The sequence below is a fragment of the Orcinus orca genome, chromosome 13, assembly GCF_937001465.1.
Source record: "Orcinus orca chromosome 13, mOrcOrc1.1, whole genome shotgun sequence".
NCBI lineage: Eukaryota > Metazoa > Chordata > Mammalia > Artiodactyla > Delphinidae > Orcinus > Orcinus orca.
This window is the reverse complement of record NC_064571.1, coordinates 7,570,364-7,584,752: the sequence shown is the minus strand read 5'-3', so window position 1 is coordinate 7,584,752 and position 14,389 is coordinate 7,570,364. Positions and strand designations below refer to the sequence as shown.

The window sequence follows — 14,389 nt, the reverse complement described above, 5'->3', positions numbered from 1 at the left end:
TTTTCTAAAACTCATTATAACAACATAAAACAGATGAATTCAGAAATATAATCAATTAAATTTGGTTAAAAGAAAGTTGAATTCCCTTAATTCTATTTATATAGTAAAAACATTTCAAATATATATACATAGCATCTCAAATCCTTGATTAGTAAAAAGGTGATGCTTCACAATGAAATTCAGTTTAAATACATTTCATTAATTGCCATTTCATTATAATTTTCTCTACCCTAGCTACTCTTTAGGTAGAATAAGCCAGTTTTTCTACCCCTGGCAATGTTATCGTTAATGAAACAGGGAGATGACAAAGTTGCTAAAATCCCTTAGAATGCATCCCTAATGGTTTATTTAAAAGAACACACTTTGCAACCTAACACAAAAAAAGACCTCACTCACATTTTTTAGAAGGAAATAAATAATGAAAAAGTGACTACTTACACCATACATACTACCATAAATATATTAGGATTACAAACACTATCATAAAAAACCAACTTCTCGGGGCTTCCCTGGTGGCGCAGTGGTTGAGAGTCCGCCTGCCAATGCAGGGGACATGGATTCGTGCCCCAGTCTGGGAAGATCCCACATGCCACGGAGCAGCTGGGCCTGTGAGCCATGGCCACTGAGCTTGCGTGTCTGGAGGCTTGCTCCACAACGGAAGAGGCCACAACAGTGAGAGGCCCGTGTACCACAAAAAAACAAAGAACAAAAAACCAACTTCTCTGAACACAGAAAAGGGGGAAAGGGGGGAACCGCTGAGAGTTTATAGCCGAAAGTGCAAAAGTGATTTTTCTTTACATTATGAACTGTACACTCCAGCTCCTCTATCCTTTGTTCCAAGTGAGCCTTCTCATTAAATGCTGTCTCTTGGGCAATCTGTTTAAAAAACAAAAACAAAACAGAGCGCTTTCAATGTCACTGCATGGTGTCTCACAAATGCTCGTATAGATAAAATTCTTCCAAACCTTCAGCCTTTCCCTTAGACTATCTCGTTCTGTGGTCATTCTTCGTAAATCAGTGAAGGCCACATCTCTCTCAGTCTCCACCCGCCGGAGGATGGCATGTGCTGTTGTTGATTTAGGAGATTTACAGCTTTTCATCATTTCTCGTCGAAGTCGGGCAATTTCTTCCTGTGCCTATTATTTAAATACACAGATAGACTTTTATTTAACAAGCTTTAGAACAGAAATAAATACAGCTATCTTATATCCAGCCAGTTAAAATGCAAACCTATATTAATATGCATGCGGCAGGATAATGGTATAATTCTTTAATGAGTTTACACATATAAATGCAAATGATTCCCCCATATGTAAATGAATGTCTACAAATAGAAGCTTGGTTTACAATGTCTTTGCCAAAAATTTAAAAAAAAATTAATTTGGAAGCAGTCAATGAAAGAGACAGTGTTTTACTAAGAAATATATATGGTACTCCATCTATTTTTTTTTAGACTTTTTTTTTTAACATCTTTATTTGGAGGATAATTGCTTTACAATGTGTGTCAGTTTCTGCTGTATAACAAAGTGAAACAGCTATATGTATACATATATCCCCATATCCCCTCCCTCTTGTGTCTCCCTCCCACCCTCCCTATCCCACCCTTCTAGGTGGTCACAAAGCACTGAGCTGATCTCCCTGTGCTATGCAGCTGCTTCCCACTAGCTATCTATTTTACATTTTAGTGTATATATGTCCATGCCACTCTCTCACTTTGTCCCAGCTTACCCTTCTGCCTCCCCATGTCTTCAAGTCCATTCTCTACATCCGCATCTTTATTCCTGTCCTGTCCCAAGGTTCTTCAGAACAATTTTTTTTTTTTAGATTCCATATATATGTGTTAGCATACGGTATTTGTTTTTCTCCTTCTGACTTACTTCACTCTGTATGACAGACTCTAGGTCCATCCACCTCACTGCAAATAACTCAATTTCATTTCTTTCTATGGCTGAGTAACATTCCATTGTATATATGTGCCACATCTTCTTTATCCATTCACCTGTCAGTGGACACTTAGGTTGCTTCCATGTCCTGGCTATCATAAATAGTGTTGCAATGAACCATGTCTCTTTTTGAATTATGGTTTTCTCAGTAGTGGGATTGCTGGGTCATATGGCAGTTCTACTTTTAGATTTTTAAGGAACCTCCATACTGTTCTCCATAGTGGCTGTATCAATTTACATTCCCACCAACAGTGCAAGAGGGTTCCCTTTTCTCCACACCCTCTCCAGCATTTATTGTTTCTAGATTTTTTGATGATGGCCATTCTGACTGGTGTGAGGTGATACCTCATTGTAGTTTTGATTTGCATTTCTCTAATGATTAGTGATGTTGAGCATCCTTTCACGTGTTTGTTGGCAATCTATGTATCTTCTTTGGAGAAGTGTCTACTTAGGTCTTCTGCCAATTTTTGGATTGGGTTGTTTTTTTTTTTTTGATATTGAGCTGCATGAGCTGTTTGTATATTTTGGAGATTAATCCTCTGTCAGTTGCTTCGTTGGCAAATATTCTCTCCCATTCTGAGAGTTGTCTTTTCGTCTTGCTTATGGTTTCCTTTGCTGTGCAAAACCTTCATTAGGTGCCATTTGTTTACTTTTATGTTATTTCCATTTCTCTAGGATGAGGGTCAAAAAGGATCTTGCTGTGATTTATGTCATAGAGTGTTCTGCTTATGTTTTCCTCTAAGAGTTTTATAATGTCTGGCCTTACATTTAGGCCTTGAATCCATTTTGAGTTTATTTTTGTGTATGGTGTTAGGAACTGTTCTAATTTCATTCTTGTACATGTAGCTGTCCAGTTTTCCCAGCACCACTTATTGAAGAGGCTATCTTTTCTCTGCTGTACAGTCTTGTCTCCTTTATCAAAGATAAGGTGACCATATGTGCATGGGTTTATCTCTGGGCTTTCTATCCTGTTCCATTGATCTCTATTTCTGTTTTTGTGCCAGTACCATACTGTCTTGATTACTTTAGCTTTGTAGTATAGTCTGAAGTCCAGAAGCCTGATTCCTCCAGCTCCGTTTTTCTTTCTCAAGATTGCTTTAGCTGTTGTCTTTTGTGTTTCCATATAAATTGTGAAATTTTTTGTTCTAGTTCTGTAAAAAATGCCAGTGGTAGTTTGATAGGGATTGCATTGAATCCGTAGATTGCTTTGGGTAGTATAGCCATTTTCACAATGCTGATTCTTCCAATCCAAGAACATAGTATATCTCTCCATCTATTTGTATCATCTTTAATTTCTTTCATCAGTGTCTCATAGTTTTCTGCATACAGGTCTTTTGTCTCCGTAGGTAGGTTTATTCCTAGGTGTTTTACCTTTTTGTTGCAATGGTAAATGGGAGTGTTTCCTTAACTTCTCTTTCAGATTTTTCATCATTAGTGTATAGGAATGCAAGAGATTTCTGTGCATTAATTTTGTATCGTGCTACTTTACCAAATTCATTGATTAGCTCTAGTAGTTTTCTGGTAGCATCTTTAGGATTCTCTACGTATAGTATCATGTCATCTGCAAACAGTGACAGTTTTATCTCTTCTTTTCTGAGTTGGATTCCTTTTATTTCTTTTTCTTCTCTGATTGCCGTGGCTGAAACTTCCAAAACTATGTTGAAAGACAGTGGCAAGGGTGGGCAACCTTGTCTCGTTCCTGATCTTAGAGGAAATGCTTTCAGTTTTTCACCATTGAGAATGATGTTGGCTGTGGGTTTACTCCATCCATTTTGTGATAAATTTGAATGCAGCACAACTCAGGTAGAATACTGGTTTAAAAAATATCATAGCGTTCCAGTCTTTCTCTCCAAAATGTATATGCCATTTCCATGTCCTGGCTACTTTTACCCTGACAGAAGGGCCCATCAATCCTTACTGACAACCCAACAAACTCTTTACACACTTGTTCAACAACCATCCTCGGGTTCCAAATCTATTCTATATCTACAGATGATTTCATATCCTACTTTCTGAATCCTACTTTTGTTTCACATCCTACTTTTTTTTGAATATCATCCTCTCCACTGACTCTTTCTCTACTTCTTCAACCATGCACACAACTCCCATATCTTGAAAAACTGTCACTAAATCCTGCTGCCCCATTTACCATCAAATGTCTCTTTTTCCTTTGACAGGGTTTTTTTTTTAGTGCCATGGATTGTACATCTTGACTGTTCCTTACCTCCCACTCTCTCTCCCCAGTCTAACCTGGCTCCCACACCCACCACTCTGCAGAATTTCACGTAATGACCTCACCAAATCTAATGGCAACACTTCTCAGTTCCTGTTCTTGATATTTCGGCAACACTTGCCATTGCCTTCAACAATCTCCTTGAGATTCCTTCCTTCCTTGGGCGTATAACAATGTTCTGCCTTAGTTTCCTGTCTTCTTTATCTCTTTCAAAGGATCCTCTACCAATTGAATAAAACTTCCCAAGATTCCATCTTGACTTCTCTGTTACTCTATTTATAGCTTTCTCATTCAGAAACTTCATCCATTCTGAAGGCTCAAAACAGACGACTTCTCAATCTACATACTCAGCTCTTGCCTCTCTCCCCACTCCAGTCCCACATTTCTTACTGCCTGATGGCAGTTACTACCTGATGTACCGCCATCATCTTACTCTCTCTCTCTGAAACCAAACACATCTTTTCTCTCAAACCACTGGTGACCTTCCTGTTTCTTTTTCTATTACCACAATTCTTCAGTCATTCAAAACAGAACTTCAGTGATCTCCTTTTGTCCCTCGTTTGTGCTAAAATCAAATCTTGTTAAGTCTTCCTTTTCAGTGTCTTTTGCATCTGTCCCTATCTCTATTTCCACTGATCGCACCCTAGATTAGTCCCTTAATGCTTCATGCATGGACTACTGTTAACAGCCTTCTAAAGAGTCCATGGGGACTTCCCTGGTGGTGCAGTGGTTAAGAATCCGCCTGCCAATGCAGGCGACACGGGTTTGAGCCCTGGTCTGGGAAGATCCCACATGCCACAGAGCAACTAAGCCCGTGGACCACAACTACTGAGCGTGCATGCCACACGTACTGAAGCCCACACGCCTGGAGCCCATGCTCAGCAACAAGAGAAGCCACAGCAATGAGAAGCCCACACACTGCAATGAAGAGTAGCTCCCGCTCACCGCAACTAGAGAAAGCCCACGCTCAGCAACAAAGACCCAATGCAGCCAAAAATATAAACAAATAAATTAATTAATTAAAAAAAAAAAAAGAGTCCATGGTTTCCCCCTCCTCCAAATCTCCTGAAGGAGAAATTGTTATATAAGATGATAACATAGAAAGATTACGTAAGAGATAATAAAGAACTGTTACCAGATTAAAATTGTAAAAATGTAGATTTCATCATATTTCTTCCACTTTAAAAAAAAAACAAACAGACTGTCCATTGCTTATAAGAAAGCAAAGTATAAACCTCCTATAGGGCCCTCTGAACAGCTTCTACCATGTAGTCTAGAAATTGGCAAACTATATATAGTTCACAGGCCAAATCCAGCCTGCCTATTTTTGTAACTCTGTAAGCTGAAAATGTTTTTTATATTTTTAAATGGTTAAAAAAAATCAAAACAAGATGAATATTTCACAACAGGTAAAAAGAATATGAAACTCAAATTTCAGTGTTCATAAATAAATTATACTGGAACACAGCCAAACTCATTCATTTGTATATTATCTATAGCTGCTTTCACACTACAACAATAGAGTTGAATAGCTGTGTCAGAAGTCACATGGCCTGCAAAGCCCAAGCTATTTCTTATCTGGGCCTTTACAGAAAATGTTTTCAGACTCCTGCTCTAGTCTAGTCTACCTCTCAAGCCCTTACTCCACTGACATATACTTTTATTCTAGTCATAAACTGATCCATTTATGTACTGACTTTCCCACCTTTATCCTTTGCTTCATACCATTCCTTTAGTCTGGAATGTTCTTTCTTACCCCTTTCAAGATAAAAGAAACCCCATTCATTCTTCAGGACTCAAACTCCACATCGTCTAGCAAAGATCTTGATAACCATAACTAAAAGTACTCACCTCTTTTATTTCTTACAGTATCTTCTAGACTACTTACGCTAAAGTAACAAAAAGTAAATACAAGATAATATATTTTATCTCCCCAACTAGATTGCAAACATATAAAACAGTGTCTGGTTTATTTTTTCTATCTTTTAGAGTAGCAAGTCCAGAACCCTGCACTTAGTAGCTATAATTCTTAATAAAATTTGATATTTTTAAAATAAATTATATTGGTGATGTTTGGGGTTTATTTGTTGAGTCAAGAAGCCATTTGATTAATAAGGGTTATATAATCTTAAGCTAAAAATAGAGATAAACTACAAACTAATTTTACTCTCTATATTAAATTATATGGCAATTCCTAAAGTGACTGACAGTACATCAAAGTGATGTGTTTGTATTTTTTAACCCCCAAGTCCAAATTTTTTACCTTGAACTCACCACACCCTATCATTTAACACTTTCCCCATTTCTTATTCCAAAAATCAGACTATTCCGATGCATGCATATGAGCTTTTTCGGATACGGGGATAACGTGTGTGTGTGTGTGTGTGTGTGTGTGTGTACACATACACAAATACATTACATTTCATTAAGAATATCATAAGAACAAAGGCAATTCCCAAATGTTAGATTAATTTGATTGACAGATTTAAGCATTCTCATAGAACTTAAAGAATTACCTATCTCTAGAATTGTTAGTATTTATGTATTTTGTTTACTTATAAATAAGTTTACCTGCTCATACAGAAAAAAGCTCTTGTCTCTCTCAGATGTGAGAACCTTGACATTACCCTGAATTTCTGCCAAATGACGCTCATATTTTTCCAGCATGCATTTGAGCTCTTCACGGTCTCTTGTTGTCTTCAAAAGCTCTACATCACACTTTGTACCCTACAATTATTACATAAGAAATCTGAATAAACAACAAGGTCCTTCTGTAGAGCACAGGGAACTATATTCAATATCCTGTGATAAACCAAAATGGAAAAGAATATGAAAAAGAATACATATGTATAACTGAGTCACTTTGCTATACAGCAGAAATTAAACAGAACATTGTAAATCAACTATACTTCAATAAAATTTTTTAAAAAAGAAATCTGAAATTATTCTTTGACATGTGTTACTGATAGAAAGGTGCTACTGATGGCAGCACACGATCTCTAGTTAAGCAAACATGACGATATAATGAAATGATGAAAAAAGTTTAAAAATTGCCTCTCTTTTAAACAACTTCATCCCAAATTGCTCCACATTTGTATGATTACCCCCAACCACTACTAATGCTGGGGATAAAGGCCAATTTCAACGGTCCACTGTGCTATCAAAGAGAGCTCTGTATCCCATCCTCGTTGGTATACCAATTCATGCCAAATTAAAAGGAATTATTTCCAGATTAGATAAATCAAAGAATAAAAGTCACTGAGCAACAAACTCCAAAGTATTTATAAGTTTCCAAAACCTACCCGGGAAGATGGAGATGGGCGTCTTGGGCTTTTAGATCTACTTCTGATCATCTTTCTCAAATTTTGAGCTTCTCTCTTGTAGTATTCTCTGTCTGCTTCTAAAGTTTTGACAAAGGAATCAAGTCTGGAAGGAGATTTATTTTGTGCTTTTTCAGTCTCTAAAATTATCTTGCCAAGGAGGAAAAAATTAGGCCATTATTTCAAGCTAAACTATAGCATCATTTTCTAAATGAAAGTTGAAAGCAAACAGGATCCTTAAAAATAATAAATTTGGTATTTTGAAAATAATTCAAAAAATAATAATTCATCAATACTTTTTAAAAAGCAGTTAGACACCTTTCTTTTCCAGCATTTCTGAATGTAGTGTATTTTTATTTCACTGAAAATGTCCCTACATTTACTCAATAATTTGAAGAAAAAATAGTAAAGAAATTTCAGAGAGGCCAGAATTGTTTCTTGTATCAGATCTAGTAACAAATCCTAAAAATGGAATTAATTTGCTTAGAGAAACTTGTATGCTACTATTAAAGCACCTGTTCATAGCATTCAATTTTGTTCAATAATCATTCAATGAATGAATAAATTAAATGAATGCTGGATATTCTATACATGTATATACTTTCAAGTGCATTTCCATTCACTTTAATATATTTAGAAACATTTGTTTTACAATATTTATTTTACCAATACTTTATTGGGAAAAAAGTACAGATATTTTAGAGAGGATGTTTCAAATATTTTAAATGATAACACTAAAATGTCTAATCAGAGCAATTTTCATTTCACATTGTTAAAGAGAACATATTACTCAGAACTAAGTAACAACATTTGACTTTAAAATATTTATTATTAAGAGGAATAAATGTGTACACAAATACATCTTACATTTTGAGAATTAAATTACTCACAGCCGTCATTTTAATCAAGTAACAGCTAAGAGCATTAATAAAACCAACCAAAAGTTCTCTCCAGCTCTAGGAAAGAAAGAAGTAATGATGAAATAGAGCAAGAATAGCATCGCTCTTACGGATGGGAGTACCCCTGGGCATCAAGCAGAGAGTGCTGATTTTAGAAAACAAACATTTTTTACTGTTCACAAAATGCATGAGAGCCAAAACATATGTACAATTTTTGCTGTCCTACTAACAGAATAAAAATGATTCCTTAATATATATTTATGAAAAATGTACTTACAGATCTGAGTCTTTTTATTGTATCTTCCAATACTATTATATTATTTTGCTGGCAAATGAGTTCAATCTGAAAAACAAGACAGAAAAAATTGTTATTTAGGTGTAAAATGTTTAAACTGATTTCACTGGAAAGAGAGCGTCAAAAACAGGAGCTGCTTAAAAATAAAAACATGCAGACAGTGAATACTTTATGAAAGAAAAGATAATCCACTCTTATGTTTACCTACTTTTGATGGTAAAAGAACCTAGAATGAAATGAAGCAGTTCCTTTAAATTGTCTAATGTTTTGTATAAAATACTAATTGATTTTATTTTGTCAAATTGCTCCTCATAAACTGGAACAAACTGTTAATACTAATTATAATTTTGAAGATGATAATGCGGAAGAGTCAAAAGAATGACTAGAATAAGTTTTCCCAAGTCACCATAGTCAGAAGTGATTGCTCTTTCCTCTGAATTCTTTTAATAGTTTAGTTCAATCCAACCCACAAAATACTTTTTGTATCAGTTTTATAACATTGTCTTAAAAGTCTTACAGTATAGCCACCTGCAATCATATATCTAGTCTATGACTAGATTGTACGTTCCTGGAGAATAGTGACTATGTTTTTATGTAAAGCTGTAAATCTCTTTGTTAAAAGTTGGCATATTAGTTTAATGGATTTCTCAATTCGTAAACCTCCCCCTTGTTATTCTAATCACAAATGTCTCCTGTTATATTTTAAATTTGAATTTTCTGCAATTATTCCTTCTCATTTGTTCTTTAGACCAAAGTTCTAAGATTTCTCTGGCAGTTATATTTTAGTTTATGATATACTAAGGGGTGTTATGGTATAGAATATAACTTACATACAGTTTGGATAAGGTTATATATAGTTTTGGATAATTTTGATAATTTTTCAATGCTTTAATGTGTACTACTATGTAGACAGTAAAAAAAAATGGATCTATACTGAATTCTGTGCAAAGATGTCCATATATATTAAGTATAAAAACTCACACTGCCAAAAATTTTATCTAGTATGACACATTCTTGTAAAAAATAAATTCATACACACATATCCTAGATACAGATGGCACATAACCAATAAGTAAATTGCGCAAGATAGATTATGTCTAGGTATAGCAAGGTGTGATTAACAGTACATATTATTTTCTTCATTATACTCTTCTATTAAAAAAATATGTATTACTTTTATAAAGATAAAAACATTAATGCTTATTCCACTCTGAAAAACAAACTTATAACTGGCTCAAATGAAAAGATGCCAGCCCAGTGCTTTCATTTATTTGACAATTGTTTAATGAGTGTCTACTATGTGTCTGACATTGTGTTATTTGCTGGCTATAGCAGTGAATAAAACAGACAGAAACCTCTACCCTCATGGAGCTTACATTCTCGTTGAAAAGAGAAAAATAAAAGATAATAGGTAAAGTATATATCAGATAGTCATTGTGTCATTCAAAAATATATAATGAGTACTCACATCTGTTCTATACTTAAGATTTTTAAAAAGGGAATAAAATAGACAAAGATCCTTGCCTTTGGACAGCTTACATTCCAGCTGGATAGACAACAAAAAATAAACCTAACGAATAAATTACATACTACATTAGAAAAAAGAGCAATATCCTTAAGAATATTGGGAGTGTTTATGAAGGAATAGGCTGGAATTTTAAAGGGGGTGATCAGGGAAGTCCTCACTGAGGGAGTCAACCATGTAAAAATTCGGGAGAATATTCCAGGCAGAACATTCAGCTATAGCAAAAGGCAAAAGATTGTCTGCTAAATTCCAAGGAATAGTAAGGAGGTCAGTGTGGCTGCAGCAGAGGGAAGGAGGAGGAAAGTAGTAGGAAAGTGCTAGAGAAAAATGAATCAGGGAGAGAGAGAGGGAATAAGCATGTGTGGTTGGGGGTGTAGGTCAGAAACTGATACAGGCTTTACGCCTTGTCTTCCTCATAGTAGGTTCTGAAGCATTTTTGACCGAATCACATACAAAGTAATAGTAATGACAAGAGCTACAAGAGATCCAGTCCAATAATGGCCCCATGTTAATTAAAAATATAAACTGTATGAAGAAATAGTAACGGTAAAATTGCAACTCTGTTTCTTCATATTTCACAAACTTGTGTTCAGTAATCTGGGAAACACTGCATTAAGTTATGAATGATAACAACTCAAGAAGGAAAGATCAAAGAAGGCTTACGGTTGTGGAAGCTTTAAAATATGTCCCAAAATTCTGATACTCTTTCCTTCAAAAGATGGAGCTTAATTTCTCTGCCCCTTAAGTGTGGTCTATACTTAGTGACTCACTTCTAAAGAACAGGATATGGTGGAAGTGACGGTATGTAACTCTTGAGACTGGATCATAACAGGCACTGGAAATTCTTCCTTGTTGTCTCTTTTGGATCACTGGCTCCAATGGGAAGCCAGATGCCATAAAGAATAAATCAAGAGACTTCCCTGGTGGTGCAGTGGTTAAGAATCCGCCTACCAATGCAGGGGACACAGGTTTGAGCTCTGGTCTGGGAAGATCCCACATGCCGCAGAGCAACTAAGCCCGTGCACCACAACTACTGAGCCTGCGTTCTACAGCCTGCAAGCCACAACTACTGAGCCCACGTGCCACAACTACTGAAGCCTGTGCACTACAACTACTGAGCCTGCACTCTAGAGCCCACGAGCTACAACTACTGAGCCTGCACTCTAGGGCCTGAGAACCACAACTACTGAGCCCGCGTGCCGCAACTACTGAAGCCCGCGTGCCTAGAGCCTGTGCTCCACAAGAGAAACCACCTCAATGAGAAGCCCACGCACCGCAATGAAGAGTAGCCCCCGCTCACCGCAACTAGAGAAAGCCCACGCGCAGCAACGAAGACCCAATGCAAACAAAAGTAAATAAATAAATAAACTTATATTTTAAAAAAAAGAATATATCAAACAACCTAGGGAGAGGTTCACATGTCAAGGAACTAAGCTTCCTGTCAAAAGCCAAGAGCCATCTGAATAAGTCATCTTAACAGCAAATCCTCCAGTACCAATCAAGCCATGACTGCAGCCTGGCCATCACCTCGATTACAATTTCCTGAGAAACCATGAACTAGAACTACTTAGTTAAGCTGCCCTTAAAACTGTGAGATATAAATGTTTGTTGTTTGAAGTCATTAAGATTTAGGGGTAACTTGTTACATAGTGATAGATAATACAATAGCAAATCCTCAAAACATTTTCATGGAATGAATGATGGAAGAAGTTACTCAGTGGACTTTAAAAATATGACTAAAAGTAAACTCTTCTGAGTAAATAAATTTAATACTATCTCAATTCTAGACAAACAGCAGTTTTAGCCTCAGACTCTACCTCCACATATCTAAAGAATAATCTCAAATAGTACAGGGACCCAAACATTCTCAGCTCTCAAATTAGAAATTCTCTTGTTTCAAGTCTCATCTCACAAATCAGATAAGGAATCTCTCCCCAGTGACTGGATGCCTAAACTGTACACCCAATGACTTCATGATGATAACAACACGCATTGGTATTCACATTCCCAGCACCTTTCACGCATCTTTCTAATCCCCATTCTACCTGGAACATCCCCTCACTGAGGTTGGTGTTTTCATTTCAGGGCATTTTACCAACACAAAGGACCTATTTCCATTTTGTCCTCTCTTTATTAACTTTCCAATGTTTTCCCTGCATCAGCAATGTTATCTCTATCCTAAGACTACAGTCCACCTCTTCTACAAATAGCTTTCCAATTCTCGAATACACCAAACATTCCAAATCATATATATATGGATATCTATTTCCTAGAAACACTCTTTTCGGAGCTAGGCAGAATTTCCATCTATGAATTTAATATTTTCAGTTTTAGGTAAATCCTAGCTCTTTTATTTTAGATGTTCTGCATTCCTGAAATTCTTCCTTTTGATAGCAGAGGATTCACCCTCAAAGAGTACTCACTCTCTCTCTAGAACACAGACCCTAACAACCCTTTAAAATTGATGACTTCTAAACCAGGCATTCTCTTTATGGGAATTTGGCCAACTAGGCTTCCCACAGTCTGGGAAGGAGTGCTGTTAATTTTAAATTTGAAGAAGAAAACAAAAAAGACATAATAAAACATCAATCCAGTGTTTTTTGACAATTTTTATAATTAAGACTGAACTCAATTTACCATTAAACTGTGAATGAATGATAACTATTATTAAAAAAGAAACAATACAAACAAAAAAGTTTGTTGAGAATGTTTAAAATAGTTAAGTTACTTTTAAATACCCTTCAAATACTTTGGTAACAACTATTACAAGATAAATAATTTGCAAGTTAAAAACAAATCATTCTTATCTACTCTCTCAAATAGTTCTCCTAAGGACCTCCTCCAGGCAACACAATCTTCTTCCGGGAAGATTGTGTCCTTATATTAAAGTAATAAACTTCATGTATTTAAATATTCCATTATTCAGACTTTTCATTAATACAGACTTATCCTTTACACGCTCTAAATACGTGAGGCTACTGTATGTATACAAATACCATCCTAGTGCTCATTAACTAGGCTCTTAGGTTTCAAATTACTGTAACAAATAATGTCTTCAATAACACTTAGGTTTATAGCCTGATCATTTAAGTGCTTTATCATATGCTACCAAGAGTACCATATAATATGCTTTATTAAATTATTATAATAAATAATATATTTTTATTTTATTATATTATATAATAATATATGCTTTATTATATTATATATGCTACCAAGAGTATATTAAAAGGATGTGTATGAAATAACATGTAATAACAATTAGCTTTGGGAAACTACCATCTTACAGACACAATTTACTAATTTGGTGATTAATAAAATCAAGATGAATAAGCACATGTTATCACTTAAAATTTCAACAGGTTGTTTTCTGGCTTTCACATATACCATGTGTCTTGCCTGTAAGCCATCAGACAACAATGAGAAATCAAAGTCTTCATTTTATAGTAGTGTTTAAATTCCTAGTTTCTAAAGGTCATGGTAGGGTACTAAAATTTAATCAAGAAATAAAATGTTTATCAAAATATCATAAAGCTATAGTTATTAAAATAATACAGTAGTGGCATAGAAGATGGCAAATGAATCAATGAAACCAAATCGTCCAGAAACATATCCATGCACGTACAAGAATTCAGTAGCTGTTAAAATGGCGCTTTAAATCAGTGACTGAAGAAAGGACTATTCAACCATACCTCATACTAGAACAAAAAGAAATTCCAGAAGGATTAAAACTTTAAATATACATGTTAAGAATTCTTTAAAGAAAACTGTAGAAAATATTCTTGTAGTTCTTGAGGTGAGAAGGCCTTCCTAAACAAGGTTCAAAACTAGGTGGAGAGGGCTTCCCTGGTGGCGCAGTGGTTGAGAGTCCGCCTGCCGATGCAGGGGACACGGATTCAAGCCCCAGTCTGGGAAGATCCCACATGCCGCAGAGCACCTGGGCCCGCGAGCCGTGGCCACTGAGCCTGCGCATCTGGAGCCTGTGGTCCGCAACGGGAGAGGCCACAACAGTGAGAGGCCCACGTATCCCCCCCCCCAAAAAAAAAACCTTAGGTGGAGATAGGGTTTTTAGGGCAGTGAAATTACTCTGATACTATAATGGTAGGTACATGTCATTTTACATTTGTTCAAATCCATAGCATGTACAACACCAAGAGTGAACCCTAATGTAAAC

General features: G+C 35.8%; 1 protein-coding gene across 16 annotated transcripts in view; it reads right to left on the bottom strand.

Annotated features, from left to right (window-relative positions):
• Positions 1–14,389, bottom strand: part of TSGA10 (testis specific 10) — a 106,069-nt gene that overhangs the window by 67,589 nt on the left and 24,091 nt on the right. For 10 of the 16 annotated variants that reach the window (XM_033401817.2, XM_049696213.1, XM_033401809.2 and 7 more), the window contains 5 exons: positions 8,673–8,738; positions 7,479–7,646; positions 6,748–6,903; positions 966–1,136; positions 799–876 (listed from right to left, as the gene is read on the bottom strand). In XM_033401817.2, coding sequence (XP_033257708.1) covers positions 799–876; positions 966–1,136; positions 6,748–6,903; positions 7,479–7,529 — 456 coding nt within the window. In that variant the 5' untranslated portion in view covers positions 7,530–7,646; positions 8,673–8,738. Of the gene's footprint in view, positions 1–798; positions 877–965; positions 1,137–6,747; positions 6,979–7,478; positions 7,647–8,672; positions 8,739–14,389 lie in introns of those variants that run through there. The other 6 variants (XM_033401827.2, XM_033401825.2, XM_033401826.2 and 3 more) reach the window with 6 other exon arrangements.